At 34.1% G+C, this 19944-nt stretch overlaps 1 protein-coding gene across 1 annotated transcript in view; it reads right to left on the bottom strand.

Moving 5' to 3' along the window:
* Cog5 (component of oligomeric golgi complex 5) overlaps window positions 1-19944 on the bottom strand; it is a 206515-nt gene that overhangs the window by 75252 nt on the left and 111319 nt on the right. Inside the window, exons 8-10 of the mRNA XM_013034737.1 lie at window positions 13809-13974; window positions 9251-9363; window positions 8627-8704 (exon numbers count right to left, since the gene is read on the bottom strand). Coding sequence (XP_012890191.1) covers window positions 8627-8704; window positions 9251-9363; window positions 13809-13974 — 357 coding nt within the window. The remainder of the gene's footprint in view (window positions 1-8626; window positions 8705-9250; window positions 9364-13808; window positions 13975-19944) is intronic.

Genomic DNA, 19944 nt, shown 5'->3' with positions numbered 1-19944 from the left:
TGTTTAAGGCTAGTGCTCTACCACTTAAGCTACATCTCCTGGAAGCTTTCTGGTGGCTAATTGGAAATCAGAATCTCATGGACTCTCCTGCCCAGACTAGCTTTGAACCACAATCCTCAGATCTCAGCCTCTTGAATAGCAAGGATTACAGGCTTATACAGCCATTGATACTAGTTTTTAAAGGATATACTTTCTTCAGTGTTTTAGGTGTTTCTTACTTTTGGTTCCCCTAAGTTGTCTTCATTTTATTATAAAATTCTATACTGTCCTATATATATTTTGTTGGTTTTTTGCCAGTCCTGGGGCTTGAACTCAGGGCCTGGGCACTGTCCTTGAGCTCCTTTTGCTCAAGGCTAGCAGTCCTGTCCTTGAGCCACAGCACCACTTCGGGCTTTTTCTGTGTATGTGGTACTGAGGAATCGAACGGGCTTCATGCATGTGAGACAAGCACTCTACCACTAAGCTACATTCCCAGCCCTATAGTGTCCTATATTCATTATCACAATAACAATGATATTGTATTAAAGGAATAGAATAGTCAAGAAAAGCAACAGCAGAGCTTAGAGTACTTAGGTTTACATTCTGGCTCTTCCATCTACTTGCTGTGTGACTGGTCAAGTTACTTAATTTCTCTATGTCTCAGGTTATCTGTAAAATAGAAAACTATCTCTTATTGTTATGAAGATAGAATAAATTCTAAAATTATTAAAATACTGTCTGGCATAGGTAAGCTCTACCTTAATGCCTGCCAACATTGAAAACATTATAATTTATAAATGTCACACCTAGATTGTGTTTTTCATTGTTGTAGCTCTGTTGACTTGCATAAAGTCATACCTATAAACTCTGTTATATATGGTTAATTTTTATGTTTAAACTTAATAGTATTATAGGGCATGCACATAGTGGTCCAGAAATTATTCTGAATGTCTATAAAGAATTTTTGGATAAAATTAAAATTAGTATTTGAGGGTTTTCTTATGAGAATTTCATGATCAAACTTTTGTTTCAGAAAAACCACTCCACAAGTAATGTAGTGGAGTGGTGGTGAGCCAATGGGCAATGAAATCACAAATTTACTGTAGAAAACTGAGGCGACACGACTTTTCTTTTGGCACTATAGTAGATTAGTGAAGAATAGGCTGCTATGACTAGATGAACAAGTATATATATTTATAAAGAATTAGGAAAAATATGTATCAAATCAGAAGTGTGGAGATGGTACAGCCAAAATGAAACTTAAGAAGGAGAAGGAGGAGATGGGCAGAGAAAAATAAGATCATTCAGACTCATGCTTCTGGAATGTGGAATATCCAAATGAAGATGAACTAAGGCAAATAGCAAGAGACCTAGGCAATAAAGATTTACGTGATACCTTCATATGGAGGTAGCAGAAACTGTTATTATATATGAGAATTCCTATAAATGATATGTGGCACAAGAAGAAAGCAATCCTGAGAATAGGATCCAGGGAACACAGGCTGATGGAGGAAATAACTCTAGTATAAAGTAAGTAGAGGTAAAGATGGTTCTAAAACACACTAGTAATACTTATTATTGTTGAATCTGAATAATGGTACAAAGGAATGCTCTGTCCTATAAATTAGCTTCATATTTTGGTATGTGTTTGAAGGAGGACAAGAGAATCTCTGAAGGAGAAAGGAGAGAATTAAATGCCCAATTACTTTATTAGTATGAAGTAAAACAGGGTCCAAGACCATTCCAGTGTGTAGGGCAAGAACTGTTCAGGTAAAGCAAAAGTGTGGTTTCACTGGTGTGAGGAAAAGAAATAACAGGGAAGTAAGAAAATAGGTAGTTTAGCAAACCTTTGTATAAAGGAAAGTATTGAGAGGGAGATAAAGGCTTTGGTGATTTTGTTTTTAGATGGTAGAACACTGAGAAGAAGTACAGAAGTTCATATTAAAAGAAAACAAAGATGAGTAGATACAGAATCAAAACAAAAGAAAGGGGGATAAGTCTAAAAAAGAATATACAATCTTGCTCCACCTTTGAGACAAAAGAGAGTTGGAGGAGGCCAACACTCAGAATACCAATTTTTAGTCCTTGATAAAGTATTTCTAAGTCAGTGAGCTTGTTGAGAAGAGGTCAGAGGGAAGCAGAGAAACTAAGCCAAGATCAAAAGAAACGAGGATGCAAAAGACTTAGCAAAATGTCTGTGCAGAGATCTCTGTGGAGATATCATGTGGTGAAGTAAAGAAGCCTGCAGTCTTGATCAAAGACATCAAGTTGATATGAATTTTAAATTAGTTCTTAATCATTGTCTGGATCCAAAGCAGAGGAATACTGGCACGGCAAATATAACATGACAAAGAAAAAATTCTCTGTGGAAAAAGAGGCTTTAGGGGGAAACATTTTGCTATGTCTAATTACAAAAAAAAAAAGGATTAAAAAATTAACTAGAAACTTCTGGATAAACCTTAACAGAGAAAAATGAGAAGACCTACCTGAAAGAATTTCAGTTAAAATCAAAATATTGCCTTTTTACACATGCATTTTTCCAAAGAGATATATACACATAAAACCTACATATCCAGAGCAAATACATAACCATTTGCTCTTTGTTTAAAAAAAAAACACAACAAAGGTGGTTTGGAGATAGAACAAAGGTGGCATTGGACATAATTTTAAAAAATCATTTTGAAAGTAGAACAGAAAGAACTTTTTTATATTAATACAGTTTAGCAGAAAGACCTTTTAGGACCTTGTGTGGTGGTGCACTGTAATTTCAGCACCCAGATGGCTGAGGCAAGAGGATCTTAGGTTCTAGGCTGGTCTGTGCTACAAAGCAACCCTGCATTAAAAAAAAAGTGAGGTGCTGGGAAGGTGGCTCAGTGGTAGAGTGCTTGTCTTGCATGCATGAGGCCCTGGGTTCCATTCCTGAGCACCACATAAGTAGAAAAAGCCAGAAGTGAAGCTGTGGCTCAAGTGGTAAACTGATAGCCTTCAGCTGAAGAGCTAAGGGACAGTGCTCAGGCCCAGAGTTCAGGCCCCACGACCGACCCCCCCAAAAAAAATGATTGTCCTTTCTCTCTCTTCCCTGCCCCCCCACTTTCTCTCTCTCTCTCTCTCTATGCCCATACTGGGACTTGAACTCAGGGTCAGTCTGTGTGCTGCTGTCTCTTAATGTTTTGTTCAAGGTTAGAGGTCTACGAGTTGAGCCAAAGATCCACTTTTGGATTTTTGGAAAGTAATTGGAGGTAAGAGTCTCACAGACTTTCTTGTCAAGACTAGCTTCAAACCACTTACTTTAAAATATAAGCAAATTAACCTTCTATAATAAATTCCCTCTGATCAGTATAATAAACATAATAAACCTAATAAACAGCATGAAATTATTTTTAATTTACCTAGCTACTATTTTATCAACCAAAATAATAATTAAATATTCACCAATTGTTCTTACTTTAGAAAACAAATGTGAAGGAAGAAGGAAGTGTAACAAAAGGAGCATATCTGATTGAAGTATATTATATGCATGCATAAAGATCACAATAAAATCTCTTTGTACAATATACACTAATAAAAAGACAATAAACTTTCAAAAGAAAACACACAGCAATTGAAAAAGGAAACTCATTGAAAAAATATGTTTTTCCAAAGAGATTGATGCCACCATAGAAACATCAACTTAGGTAGGCCCTCGCCTGTAAATTACAGGCCCATACCTGTAATCCTAGCTACACAGAGGTTGAGATTTGAGGGTCATGGTTCAAAGGCAGCCCAGCAAGCAACAACTACTCATAGAAAAAGCTGGAAGTGGCACTGTGGCTCAAAGTGGTAGAGTGGTAGCCATGAGCAAAAGGAGTTCAGCCCTGTCCTAAGTCAGCACAGCTAGAAATTGGGAGGAAAACCCTAAGTAGCCCCTCCTTCCTTGAGAAAAAACAAGACTGGACAATGTTCCCTATGTCATTATTTTCTGGGGGAAAGCTCAATATTGGGAGTAGTTTAAGACTCTTAACTTGGAGTGCTGACTGAACTGTCTGGAAGCCACAGTAAAAACAGTTTAGCAGCTTGTTGCAGCCACAGGACCTAGAATACTAGAGGGAGCAAGAAAGTTAAAGTTCCTAAAAGAAAAACCAAACAAACCTCTCTAATTGAATAATTACATACTAAAGATACAATTCACAAAAAGCTTTAAAAGGGCCAAGATCTCTTAAACCTACCCAAATTGATGAACATAGTATATAACAACTTGGACGGGTGATTACTTTTTCCAGTTTAAAAATCACAGCAAAACATAACAAGGCATACAGAGAAATAGGGAACTAAGACCCAATTAATTGAAATAAATAAAAAGATAGAAACCAGCCCTAAAAAATGAAGATCTAACAAAGAATTTAAAATTGTTTTCAGCCATAGAAAACAGAGATAAGTAAACAAATTGTTTAACACAAAATGGGTAGTAGGACAGATGGATGATACATGTACACACAAACACAGACACATATATACATACATATATTAATCTAGAATTAATCTAGACATATATTAATCTAGACATTCCCCCACAAATACACAGTATAGTTAATAAAATCAGTATTTAACAATGTTCAATTCCTAATGAATTACATATTGCTAATACGCAGAAGTACAACCAAGTTTTGCATATTGTATCTAACTGCACACATAAAATATTTAATCTGAATTGTTAATCGAAGAATAGTAAGTTGCATGTTAAGCCTATATTCAGTAATCTTATAACATAACTTTATTAGCCCTAGTACAATTTGGACATTCTACTAGATTTTTCACATAGGTGATCATGTCACATATAAAGAAATTTTACTTGTTTCATTTCCATTTGAAAGTCTTGTTTCCTTTTCTTGCCTGTGCACTAGCTAAAAAAATGTGAAATAGCAGTAATGACAGCAAAAGAAATCCTCTAAAATCTCTGATTTTTTGTTTTTATCATATACGATTTTCATATACGTTCATTTTCTTTCAGACGCCTTTTATCTGGTGAAAAAGCTTCCTTTTAACTTTGCTGAGAATTTTCATCAGGAATGAATACTAGATGCTGACAAATGCTTCTCTTCCATGACTTGACCTGATAATACTCTCTTTTATAGTTAACTAGGCTTTCTTTTCCAAGTAGCCTTATATTAACACCTCATTTGGTCCTCCATATTTTTTAATATTATTATTTAATATCAATATATTTCATATCTTAGTCTTTACATAGCACTATAGATAATTTCATCCGTTTTGCCTATACTTCTTTCTACAGTTTTATATAATTTGCCATGTTATACAACTAATCTGTTGATTTGTTTGTTTTTATGGTAATCAGGGGCTCCAGCTTACACTCTATTTCAATCACATCCAGGCCTTTTTGTTTTACTTTGTTTTTCAGCTGGGATTACAGGTATGCTGCCACACCCAGCAATCTACTGACTCTTTTATTTCAATTATTTTACTTTTATTTCTAAATGTTCGCTTCAGCACTTTATAAATATTACCTGATACTTTCTTCAGTCACTGGTTTCCCATATTTATATCATTTCAATATATTTCATACAGAAGGTATTTTAAAATCTTTGGCTACTTTAAAGTTTTAGATCAGGTAATTCTAACACCTGAAAAATCCGTATTAGTTTTTGTTTATTTTTAATATTATTTAAATATTTTATTAGCTTGAATTAGCTATACAGAAGGGAATTTCACTCTTACATTTCCCAATGTTTATAATATGCTCCAATCAATCTTACTCCCTATATCACTCCCTTCCTTGAGAAGAGTCTAAAATTGGTTTTGCATGCTTTTATTTTTCCTGCTGACTCTTACTCATAACTTTCAATTTAAAGGATGGGTGATTTTTTTCATTGTGAATTCCTACTGCCTAACCATGATACCTGGAGCAGTTTTGTGGCTATAAACCAGAAATGTCTTTCTTTAAAAAGGATATGCATAGGTATTTCATGGGAGTAGGGATGTAAAGGTACAGTTAATAACAAGACTGCATTCATACCACTGTTACACACTTTGGTTTAATATAAGACTTCTTTTAGTGGATAGTTCTGGGGATTTAACTCAGGCCTGGAGGATTAATTGAAGACTCTTAGGCTCATTCTTCCACTTTGTAGAATCCTAAACCTTAAGAATGCTGATCTCATATTTGATATAGACATTTGACCCCAGCAGAACACCATCTTTTGCACTCATAACTCACAAATACTCACTAAAGTTTTAACTATTTTATTAGTATATGTGTATGGTGCTCAGAGATTCTCTTACATTTGGCATGCTTGATAGTTGATTAAAAATTATGTTTGTTGTACTGGGCACCAGTGGCTCATACCTATAATCTGGGCTAATCAGGAGGCTGAGATCTCAGGACTGTGGTCTGAAGTCAACCCAGGAAGAAAAAAGCCCCCTGAAATACTCTTATCTCCAACTATGCTAGAAATCAAACTGTGGCTCAAGTGGTAGAGCATCAGCCTGGAATGAAAAACCTAAGGGACAGAGTCCAGGACCTGAGTTTAAGCCCTAGTATTCGCTCACATACACACAGAAAAAATTATTTTTGTCTAATATATCTACAACATGTTTGTACTATAAAAGTACTATAATAAGGTCTTTAAGACTGTCTCCAGATAGTAACCTATCTTTACAGATGAAGGATATTTACTGATAATATTTTATTTAAAAATCCAACAGATAAATCTCTATTCAATTTTTGTATTTTATTGTAAAGATGCTGTACAGAGGAGTTACCGTTACATGAGTAAGGTAATGAGTACATTTCTTGTAGAGCATTGTTACCCCTTCCTTTTTCTCCTGATATCCCTTCTCTCCTATTCAATATTTTAATCAAATTATATGTCATAGAAAGATAAGTTGAGTATTTTACTCATGATATTCGAAAGACTCAAAATTTGGGTGCTCTGAAAGTTTTCTAATTAGAGTTTCTAATGATATTATCAAGTTACTTGATATCTAAAAGGGCAAAACACGTTCTTTCTCATATTTAAAATTCTCATTAGTAGTATAGCTATTCAAAAGGCTGAACACATTCCAAATTTAGCTTGACGCTTCCTACACACATGATTACAAGATTCTGCTCAAATAAAAATTGCTGGCTTAGAAAATGAAAGTATCATATTTGCACTCCCACATGCAGCTAAACTGGTTTAGTTCTACAGATGAAAACCCACAACCTGCTTTTCACTATGTGGTTTCTGAATAATTTGTCAATAATTTGCTAAGTCACTCTCAAATAAACTGCAATATATAGTATCAACAATTCTGCAGTGATGCTAGAACTCTAGCTGGTTTTTAAAATTCCCAAAATTGAATGATTTATGTCTAATAATCACCTAATGTTCAATTAAAACTGAAGTCATCCATTTATTCATTCATGGAAGCCATAGAAAATATGATACTGAAAGAGAACATTCAAAATAAAAATATTATAAGGAATATGAATTTGAAAGTATGATTGTATCTTACAAACAGTGTTAACTAAAGCAGAGACTAATTTTACAAGTTATCTATAGCATTTATTAAGCAAAGTAGAATTAACTCAATTATAGCTTTCAAGTGGTTCTACATTTAAACTGAAATATTTCTAGAATTGATTTATTTTATATATTTATTCTATACTAAACACATGTGTTCATTTGTTTTTGTTCATTTGCTAGAGAAGGGCTTTGAACTCAGAGCCTTGCACTTAACTTGTCTTTACTCTTCTGGTCCTAGACCACTTGAGCCACACCTCCAATCTGGCTTTTTTGGGGGTTAATTGGTGATAGAACTGAACTTTTCTGCCAGACTGGCCTTGCACTGAGTTCCATGGGTCTCAGCTCCTGAATAGCTAAGTTTATAGGTGTTAAAAACAGGCACCTGTACTATTATTTTCTTCCTCTTTTCTATTTTTATGTCTTCCTGTAGTACCATAAATCAAATCTAGGGCTTCATCAATAGTAGACAGGCACTCTATCAGTGAGCCACATCCCAAGTCCTATATTCTAATACATTCTTTATCTAGATACCTACTAAAGAAAAGACACTCAAAATGCTAACTAATGAAACATTACAGAAACTATTATCAGGTAGGATTATTTTGTCCTTAATAATTTAAAGTAAACTCAAATGTGCATTTTTTTCCAGAGAAAAGACTGATAAAATGATGATAATTGTGAAATAGTTCACAGAATACAAGTAATAAAAATCATTTTAACTATTTTCATTGCATTATAAGGTGTAGCTCAAATGGTAGAACACATCTTTAAATTGAAAAAGCTAGGCTTGAGCAACAGTCCAAACCCAATTACCGGCACTAATGAACTGATTAACTAAATATATAAATAGATGAATTATTTACCACATTATTTTACCTCGTTCTCTAATAAAATTTTCAAAGACATTATAATCACTTATATGACAGAAAATGAAAAGTTAATATTGCATTTCAAAATCTAGTTTATAAACCTGTTTATATACCAAGAAAAGCTTAAAACTGTCAATATATTTCCCTATTGACATTTGATATGCACCTACCCTATAGATGCTCAAATAAAAATTAAAATTAAAATATTAAAAATTAGAAAACCTGACATACAGCGTCCTGTATTCATAATATATAAAATCCATCATTTAAACATACCTTAACTATTTCATCAATGAAACAAATGTGTGAAACAGGATCTCTCTTCTTAGTTAATACTTTCTGTAGATGTTGTACCTAAAAGGTAGTTGAGGGAAAAAGCAAGAGATAATAAAGCTTAGGTTCTAGAAAAAGCAAGGTGCTTTTATTTTTTTATTTTTTTTATTTTTATTTTTTTGGTGCACCGTTCCTGGAAGTACTGCAATACCAGGTCGATGCGTGGAGTGGACGGAGCAAGCTCCTATTCCATCTCCTAGTGCCAAAAATCCATTTAATATATTGTCTTCGGATAGAGGACGTATCAGATATTAAACTGATAAGAACAGGTACTACACTTGAACTTAGCCAAAAGGCCGAGAAGCAATTGCAAGGTGCTTTTAATTCACAATTACTATTACTATTAATTATTAAGTTAAACCATAAGTAGCATTACTACTATCTAGTACAAATAAACATATTTGTACAGGAAAGGTAATGACATGATATATCCTTTACATATAATCAGCTACCAGAAATGCTGTGAATGTTCAGAGACTCAAAATAATTTGTCCCCAATCACACAACTAAGAATAACCAGGAGTCAATTTATAATTCATATTCTTTCTAATCCTCTGATATAGTTACCTGTCCACAAGCAGCACAAATATGATCCATTAGTTTCTCCATATTGGTCCAGAGGGAAGCTCGAAAAGCTGCAGTATTTCCTGGGGTTGGCATGGTAGATCGTCCAGGACCTCCTGGTTAAATAAAAAAGTAACATAACAAATAAAAAGTTTCCAATTAGGAATAGTGGCTCACTCCTATAATCCTAGCTACTCAAGAGATACTCAGCAGAAGATGTCCCCAAGACTTCATCTGTATTAGTAAGCTGGGCATGGAGGTGGGTGCTTGTTATTCTAGCTACATGGGAGGCCATAGATAGGAATATAGAAAGCTCGGGCTGACTTAGGTTAAAATCCACAACCATACCTAAAAAACAACAAAGGCAAAAAGGGCCAGTACATAGCTCATGCAGTAAAGTACCTGCTTAGCAAATGTAAGGTCCTAAGTTAAAACCATAATACCACACACACACCCCCAAAAAACCCAAAAATAGTCTAAATATAACAAAATGTTACAAAAAGCATATAGAAGCAAAAAAAAGAAAGGTTATTCTTAAGAAAGAGAAATATTTTGAACATCCATGAAAGAGTCAGTTACTAATATATGAGATAAAAATCTGATTAGTCTCAGAATACTCTAAGACTAAAATCTAGAGGTCAGTAATGCAATGTTTTATATTAGAGGGAAATTTCCTATTTCCTTGGACTCATCTTTCATGTGGCAGGACATAAAATTCTTCCATTCTTTGCCTTTATGCCTGAACTCAAGGCCTCAAGTTCTAGCTTGGCTTTTGTTTTGTGTGCGTGTGCGTGTGTGTATGTGTGTGTGTTTTGTTTTTGTTCAAGGCTGGCACTCTGCAGTTGAACCACACCTCTAGGGGTTCACTACATAAGCAGTCCAACCTCATTAGTAGATTACTTCATGATTACGGTATATTTTAATAAAACATAAACAGCTTCCTTCTGTTCTTAGTCATATTTCCCTTGGTCTATCTCCACAAGCAGATGGCATCTTAAGTCTGATGATTATCATTTCATGTATGTATACATTTTTATTACACATAGAACATAATCATATATTAACATGTACAAAATAGTGTTTTATTTTTAGATATGATATCATAATGTATCTTTCTGCAATTTACTTCCTCTAGTTTATTAACATGTCCTCAGCTTATAATAAACTTGGATATCCATTTTTCTACCAAAACAAATGTCATTTTCACTAGTACACACAATAGTGTAAAATAAATGTTTATGGGGCATATTTTTATAAAATAAATAATAAAATATAAGGAATAGGCAACTTTAACCTTACAGATCAAATTGAAAAACTTGAAAAGTGTACATATAAATGTTTCTACTTTCATCTAGCACTCAGTTCTTACATTTTGCCAGATGCTGAGAAATAGTATCTTAATTAGGTTGTATTTTAATTTGTAATTCATCCTCTAAAAAGAGGCTGAACATCTTTCACATGTTGACTCAGTATGCTCTCCTGTGTTTTGCCTGTTCATAGGTTTTAATCTTTCTTTTTTTAAAAACATAGGGGCTTGATGCATAGCTCAGATCTGCCTTGAATTCACAATCCTCCTAACTTAGCCCCATGAATACTGGGATTATAAACATGTACTACCATGCATAACTGTCTTTATCCATTTTTCCCTTGAACTGTTTTATCTTTTCCTTACTGAATTATAGGCTTTTCTGTTCATACATGTAAGATAACATTTTTTTCTTTTAAAATTGAATCATTATGTATTTTAAATTTTTGTGGGTTTTTTTAGGTTTTTTTTTTGGGGGGGGAGGAGAGGCTTGCGGTTGTGGGGCCTGAACTCTGGGCCTGGGAGCTGTCCCTCAGCTCTACAGCTCACGGCTAGCACTCTACCACTTGAGCCATAGTGCCACTTCTGGCTTTTTCTGCTTATGTGGTACTGAGGAATGGAACCCAGGGCTTCATGCATGCAAGGCAAACACTCTACCACTGAGCCACCTTTCCAGCCCAATGTATTTTAAAATTTTGAAGCAACCTTACATCTGTAGAAAATCTAGAAGTATGATTTTAAAACTTCCCTGAAAATAAGTCATTAACCTAATGCTCCTTCATTCTTAGAGTACTTTAATGTATATTTCCAACAAATTCTCAATAAATTCAAAATAGCCAATCAAGATGAGAAAATTCACATTCACTATCCAGTAATATTGAATAAATAAAATAATGATTATTCTTTTTAAAAATAAGAAGGGATTGATGCTTAAGGTTTCTACATTAAATCATGGTATCCACTCCTCAACAGATGATAATAAGGCAGCTTTAAACTCTTTATTCTTTCAACAAAAGAGGCCCACATTAAAATTGACAGCATGTGAATAATTGCTTTTATTTTTCCCCCTATTCTTGACAACACAAGAGGGAATGAGATTAAACAGCTCCTGGAAATTTAGACATGAGATCAAACTTTCTGAGAATAATTGCTGGGAAAAGTTGAGTGTGAAATTGTCTTTGGTGATTTCTTTTCAAAGAGCTCCTTCAGGAATAGTCTTAATATGAATCTACTCAAAGGCTAGAGCTAACCTGAGAAAATCTCCTTGGGACATAAGATTCTTTTATCTCTTTTTATCTTATGCAACTTATTTCTGAGTTACAGATACTTAATATTACTTAATGTCACATTTTCATAGCAAATATAAAGATAATAAATGTTTGCAAATCTCTTTGTATTAAACATGTATTAGGAACTGTCGTTTGTTCTACATGAGTTATTTTTTTCTCCACAACAACTCTGATACTTATAGAGTCTCAAAACAGGAAAAGAATACAAGGAGAGAAAAACTAAACACAATCAACATACATAACAATTTGAAATTTTTCTGCACACTGACAAAAGAAAATGGAGAAATAGAGCTCAACAAAGAAATGGAGAGTCAATGTAAATTTGTTTTTAACCATAAGAAGACAGAATAAGACAAGTGACTATGATGGAAGAGATGCAAAGAAGGAAAAATTGCCAGTGCAGAAAGAAGGCATCTGTTGAAGCAATACCCTGGAGTATTAGAATCAAAACACAAGTACAGTACTCTTTGCTAGGAAAACAGAAAGAGTATCGGGAGAAAAACAGAAGGATGGAATTACAACAGTTAAGGGAGAAGTGCACATAGTTAGTTTATGGCTTTTCCTATCTTCTATATAGAAGTTTTTTGTGTATGTATGTGAATGGAATTATTAAGTGACTTGGTAGGAAAAGGTGAACTCTGCTAATGCAGGGCTATTCCTCTCCTTCTACAATGTCTCTTCCTTAGCCACTTTACTCTGCCACAGATGTAATGTTCCCAAAGGTTTTATCAGCTTCTATTTCCTTGGTCATTATTCCCATTACTCTTCTTGAATATGAGAACTACCACAAGGAAAAGGCCAGAGGCTATAGTAGAAATGGCATTTCTGAAAAAAAAAATCTTTCCCAATAAAAAGGATATGGAGGGAAGATAAGGATTTTAGAAAAATACATGGTTTTTTTTTGGGGGGGTGGGGAAGCTGAATGTTTCTGCATCTGTTTCTTCTCAAGTAAATGATGCTACAGTTTACACATCTTTATCTAGAAGTTCTGAATATATCAACTGGCCAAATCAACTCACAGATTATATAAAAAATATAAATAAATTCTGAAACAATTTCTTCTCTCATTTTCTGTCTACTAAAAAATGAGTCATTTCCACACTAAAGCTACCAGCACAACTATGTTTATTGCAGCATTATTTACTATAGCTAAGATATGGAACCAACTCAGATGCCCCTCAGTAGATGAATGGATCAAGAAAATGTGGTATATATACACAATGGAATTCTATGCCTCCATCAGAAAGAATGACATTGCCCCATTTGTTAGGAAATGGAAAAACTTGGAAAAAATTATATTAAGTGAAGTAAGCCAGGCCCAAAGAAACACAGGTCCCATGGTTTCCCTTATTTGTAATATCTAGTATATGTATGAGTCAAGCGGAAAAGGTCAGATAATGTGATGTCAGGAAAATGAACCGTTAGATGTGTATTTTAATGTTTTTTTTCTTTCATGCATGTGTTTCTAACGCATTTATAAGACTATCTCTTTGTTGCTTTGTATGTCCCTCCCCCACAGTATAACCCCTGCTTTCACTATATTTGATGTCAGTATAACTTGTGGAGGAGATGGGGAAAAACCAGTTGTTTAAGGATACAGGTGGACCTGTTGCAACAATGAGAAGTACAAGTTGTCATGTCCAAAACGAGCTTTACAACGTCGGTGCGGGGGGGGGGGGAAGGGGGGAAGGAGAAGGATTGGGATTGGGGGGGAGGGAGGAGGCTGGGAAGGGATGTGAAGGGTAAACAAAGGAGGAGGCTGCAATGCTTGATAAGAAATGTACGCATTATCCTGCCCATGTAATTGTAACTCCTCTGTACAGCATGTTCACAAATAAAATAAAATTTAAAAATTTAAAAAAAATGAGTCATTAGACTGCTTTGAAACATGAGTGTTTCATATACTATCCAAAGGATTTTTCAGTTATAAATAAATAAAGAAGATAAATATAAACCATATCCATACCTCTGACAGCTGACTGGGAAGGCTGAGTCAAAACTTTGATGTCTAATGCAGTGCTGATATTCTCTTCTAAAGTAGCACAATATCCATCCACGACACTGGTAATAGTATCCTTCAAAGTTCCAAGATTATAGAAAACCTGAAGAGCTGTTCCCACTTGAGTGGGATTCTTTAAAAAAAAAAAAGAAAAGAAAGAAAGAAAGGTGAGGTAGAAACATATAAGGAGGAAACAAACAAAATCAATTCAAATCTATAACTTCAACTGGTACGTCAGCAGCTAATATCATTATTTCTAAATTATCAAAGACAACAACAAAGATCATTTGGAACAAATACTTTTAATCATTTTTTACTTCATAAAAGACAAAATTAAATACTATGCCTGTAATTCCCCCCTTTCTCTCTTTTCCCTTTATTTTCCTTCTTTAGAGGATAACAACTTTAAAAGTCTGTTGTACGATATTAAAATCCCCACATGGCTCCCCATAAGGGGAATATATGTATGAATTCTATGGAGTTGACTGAGGGCTGAGACATAAAGAATGATACAATTTTTTATATTTCATTCATTCACTAATTCAAACTAGAAATATTTATATAGTGCCTACTGTGCTTATATCATAGTTCAGAGTGCTAGACTAAATTAAATCTCTGCCATCATGGTGCTTCTATTTACTATGAAATACATAAACTAGAATATCATATTGTGACAGAGAGTAAGAAAAAGTGACACAGAGTAAAAGTTTATTAGAGAAAGAGGAGTAAGAGAATGAATGGTTTTGGAAGGTGATACTTAAAGAGAACTTTATATTTTTTGTGAGAAGGACACTAAAGAGGGTATAAAAAAACACTGATCTCTGTATAGTTATTATATTAGGAAAAGTACTGAGATAAACGGTATGTGTTTCATATGCCGGTTAAACTGTAGAAGGCCATGATAGTATCCACAACAGAGAGAAGCAGAGAATGGAGTGAAATGAGGAAGGGAAGCTACCAATTATCACAATAATTCCAGTGTTCTTAATTAGATTTGTTGTTTAGTAAAAGACTAAATCAACAGATACACGCTACTACAACATACATGACCAAATAGCTAAAAGTCTACATTCATTCATGACTCAGTGCCTCAGATACAAATACAGTCAGACACCATTGTCTCACATCTGTGATCCTAGCTACTAAGGAAGCTGAGATCTGAGAATCACAGTTTGAAGCTAGCCAACAGAGGAAAGAAAGCCCATGAGCTCTTACCTCCAATTTAGCTACCAAAATGCCAGAAGTGGAGCTAAAGCTCAAATAATAGAGTGCTAGCCTTGACTACAAAAAGCTCAGGGACAGTGTCCAGGCCTTGAGTTCAAATCCCAGGCCTGGCACATGCACACATACATGCATGCACGCGCAAGCACATACACACCGTTACATTATTTCACTAAATTGCTTTCTAGACTGTCTATAAAAAAGGATATTTCAAATCTATTTGCTAGTATTTTAGAATATTAGTAGACACACTACATACTACACACACATTTAAATTATTTCATTAAACTTTTCTAGACTGTCTATAAACATAAGGATATTTCAAATCTATTTTCTAGTATTTTAGATATTAGTAGACATACTACATACTATACACACACTTAAATTGTATCATTAAAATGTTTACTAGACTGTCTATAAACATAAAGCTATTTCAAAATCTATTTGCTAGAATTTTAAAGTATCAGTAAATATATTACATATTACCCCTTGCCCCTCCTGGACTGGGTACCAGGCTCATGCCTGTTACCTATGCAAAGGAGACTGAGACTTAAAGGATTGTGGTTTGAAGCCAGTCCTGGGAAGGAAAGTACATGAGACTCCAAGCTAGCACAAGAGCCTTGAGTTCATCACACCCCATCCCCTCCAACAGACAGATGGGAAGAAAAGAATAGACAAAATATTTTACATACATGTGTGAATATATAATAAGGTTTGGGAAGGGGAAAAGGGAGAATGCAGAAATGATGGAGGAAGGAACGGAGGGAGGGAGGGAGGGTGAGGAGGAGAGGGGTGGGGAAAGGGAAAGGGAGAGGGAGAGGGAGAGGGAGAGGGAGAGGAGGGAATAAGAGGAAATGGGGTTGATGAATAACAATTCTCATTTGAGATTTATTTTTATTAAGCAAGAAAAAGAATCAAATAAATATTATTTCTATTAAAAATAATCAAAATATATTTTATTCATAAAGTGCTTTGTTAAATGGCAACTCCTTTGTACACTACTTTTAAGTAGTTAATTTAAAATTTTTTTAAATGTTCTAATAAAGGTCTGTGGCATAGATTAAGTAGTACAGTGCCTGCATAAGTAAGTGTGACGCCTTCACTCTAATACCATAAAAAACGAGAAAGTAAGCTATTTCATATAGAATTATTAACTGAAAACATGGTATAATGTCTGTTTTTACTGTTGTTATCTTCATTTTTTCCTTTTCCTAAGACGGATATTTGTGTGTGCATGTGTGTGTCTGTGTGTCTGTGTGCATACGTAAAACATTTTAACAGAGATTAAGAATCAAAATAGGGCAGCAGAAAACGGAATTTCCCATATTACTATTCAAAAATATGCTTTATCCAAGAAAGCATCTGTGGAAAAATTTCAAAGAATAGCTTTATCTTCTAAGGTAAATACATTTTTTGTTGTTGTTGTTGTTGGTCGTGGGGCTTGAACTCTGGGCCTGGGTGCTGTCCCTTAGCTCTTCAGCTCAAGGCTAGCACTCTACCACTTGAGCTACAGTGGGTTTTCTGGTAGTTATTGGAGACAAGAGTTTCACAGACTTTCCTGCCAGGGCTGGCTTTGAACCATGATTCTCAGATCTCAGCCTCCTGAGTAGCTAGGATTACAGGCGTGAGCCACCAGCGCCAGGCTCATATTTTTAAATTATATTCATTGTCTTTACTATTCTAAAAAGATATGAAAAACATAGCTTCTCCATATACTGAATAATTTCAGTGTTTATTATGTGAAAGTACATTGTAATGTTTATGAGTTCATTAATTGAAAAACTTGTAAAGTCTTATTTCATATGAGAGATCTAGCTAAAATAAACCAGTTGTCATCATCATTTTTTTTGGAGGGGGTGGTGAGTTGTAGAGACAAAACTCAGAGCCTACACTGTCCCTGAGCCTCTATATGCTCAAGGCATATAGAGTTAAGCCACAGCACCACTTCTGATTTTTGAGTGGTTAACTGGAGATAAGAGTCTCACAGGGACTTTTCTTCCTGGGCAAGCTTTGAACCTCAGATCTCAGCCTCCTGAGTATTTAGGATTACAGGCATGAGCCACCAATGCCTGGCTAGTTAGCATCATTCTAATTTGCAAAATTAACTTCCAAAACATCTCAAAGTATGAACAAACATGTAATTATTTAAGAAGCATGTAGTATAAAATTATTCATAAGAACTGTAATTGACAATTCATACGATTCTAGAGATAATTTTAAGCTTTCTGATGAAAATAGCCACTTTCTCAATCAATGCCAATAATTCACATTCACAGCTTAATATAAATATATCAATTATTACTCAAGAGGTACAATTTATAGATTCATTTGAAATAAAATTCTTAAGAGTAACACAGGTATCTAAATTATATAAATATAACTTTATGAAATATAATAAAATGAACCTACTTTGATATATAAATTACATTGTTAAACCAAATTTTATTAGTACCTATAAATTTCCTCTGGTCCCAAGCCTCACCTCTCCAAATGTTATCACTATCATAATTATAATTTCTCCTGCTGTGAACCTGACATTATTTGGTGTCCAATTTCTTATACTCATCTTATTCACAAAACTCTTCCATATTGTTACAGATAGCAGAAGTTGATTCATTTTTATTGTCATCTTGTATTCCATTGTAGGAATTTATCTTACAATTTACCCATTCTACTGTCAACGCACAAACTTGTTTCTACTTCTAGGAATTTCAATTAATGTTGTTGTGAACATTTTAGCAAAGAGTATTTAGTGGCCATGTATGCATATGCATTCATGCAGGGTAGAGTAGAAGTATTGAAATATGAGATATTAATATGCTTAATTTTGTAGATACTGGCATTTTCCACACGTATAAAAAATTAATGTCATACCAGAAATACGAGCATTGTAGGTGTTCTATGAATTTGCCAAAAATTAATTAAAACAATCAGCTACTTTAAATTTCCTTTTTCTTTTGGGAGAGCATTATTGTTTTAATTAAGATATTATACTGGTATCACTGTGTCATTCCTATCTCAGGTTGAAAGCCATGTATATTTGACCACTGAAATTTTCAAAAGATACCCAATACCAGATTAAAGAACTTGCATTCTTAGTCTGCTAAGAGAATTTTAATCACAGATTAGTATTTTTGCTGCACCTATTTATAAGATCTTTCCCCACTTATTTAAGAAATTACATTGCACTTCTGAACTAAAGCTCAGTAAAGTTGAATTATCATTTTTAGATCTTCCTGCTTATAATTTGCTTAGCATTTTTGTATCAATTTTGGTGAGAGACAGCTAGTAATTTTTCTTCCTTATAATATCCTTATTTTGATATCAAAGTTATCCTGGCCTCATAAAATAAGTATGTTCCTTCTTTTTCTCAATTTTTGAATATAATTTATATAATACTGATTTGTTTATTCTATAATTTTTGGAAGAATTAAGCCTGTGAATTTATCATTCTGTTAGATTTTTCTTAGAAGGAAGGTTTTTAATGATGAATATATTTTGGTAATTGAAGGAAAACTATTCAGACATCTATTTTCCTATTGTTATTCTTCACAAGGTGTTTTCCTAGAAATTTGTTGTTTTCATCTCAATTTTCAGATTTTATGTAAAGTTATACTTAATGCCATTTCATTATCTCTTCAGATTTGATAGATATATTATTAGACCATTCTTCTTTTTGTGTCTTTTCCTCCCTGCAATTTGGGGGCATTTAAAACTTTGATTTAGGGGTATTTAAAACTAATTTTATATTTGTTGATTTAAGTATTAGCTTTTGCTGTGTGTATTTCACAGGCTCTAGAGTCATATCTAGACCACATTCTAAACTCTAGCACTTAGTAGCCAAAACCAAGGGCAAATTATGTAACATCTTTGAAACTTAAAGCTTCCTCATCATCCTAAAGTAAAAATAGTATAACTAAGCTATAGTTATATTACCCAGGCTAGTCTCAAACTTACAGGTTTAAGTGATCCTCATGCCTCAGCCTCCTGAGGAGATGGGACTAATGGCATCCACTTCTATGCCAATCCAAAATACCTATCATAACTGATTAGCACTAGATAGAAAGAAAAGCTCAGTAAACACACTTATCTCAATCTGTTGGCAGCATGCTATAGTGGAAAGAACTTGGGCTTTAAAATTAGTCTAGGGATGGAAACCTAGCTCTGCTATATCAAGATAAGCTATATGACTTTAGGTAAAGATAAATTACTTTATCACTCCTGACTTTTTATTGTATTTATATAATTAATGTTTGTTTCATTATTAGTTTTTAAGATCCTAAGGAAAGGTGGCATACTTTTTTGTACACTTTTATACTCTTAAGTCTCTGGTCCAAGTGCTAGATCAATAGGTGTGCAAGAATTATTATTTGAATAAGTGAGTGAGAAAGCAAGTTACTATGATTTGGTTTCCTAATATAATCCTTATGAGATTATTAGAAAGAGTATGAGATATCACACTAGTAATACATGGTACTCCATATATTGATTCTCAGCTCATTTATTAATGTTCCCAAACTTTTAAGTATTCTAAGAAAGAAAGAAAGAAGAAAATAAGAAAGAAAGAAAGAAAAAAAGAAAGGAAGGAAGGGAAGAAAGGAATGTAAGAAAGGGAAGGAAAGAAAGAAAATGGGTGCTGACTGACCACAGGAGGCTGAGATCTGAGGATCACAGTGAATTGTGCCAGCCTGAGCAGGAAAATCAGACTCTTATATCCAATTAAAGACCTAAAACTGGAAGTGAAACTGTAGATCAAAGTAGTAGAACACTGGCCTTGAGTAAAATACCTCAGGGACAGCACCCATGCTTACTTTGAGCCCCAACAACAACAAAAAAAAAAAAAAAGGAAGGAAGGAAGCAAGCAAGCAAGCTAGCTAGCTAG

The sequence above is a fragment of the Dipodomys ordii genome, unplaced genomic scaffold (assembly GCF_000151885.1).
Source record: "Dipodomys ordii isolate 6190 unplaced genomic scaffold, Dord_2.0 Scaffold195, whole genome shotgun sequence".
NCBI classification, from domain to species: domain Eukaryota; kingdom Metazoa; phylum Chordata; class Mammalia; order Rodentia; family Heteromyidae; genus Dipodomys; species Dipodomys ordii.
The sequence above is the reverse complement of the archived record's forward strand: the minus strand, read 5'-3'. Positions and strand labels throughout refer to the sequence as shown.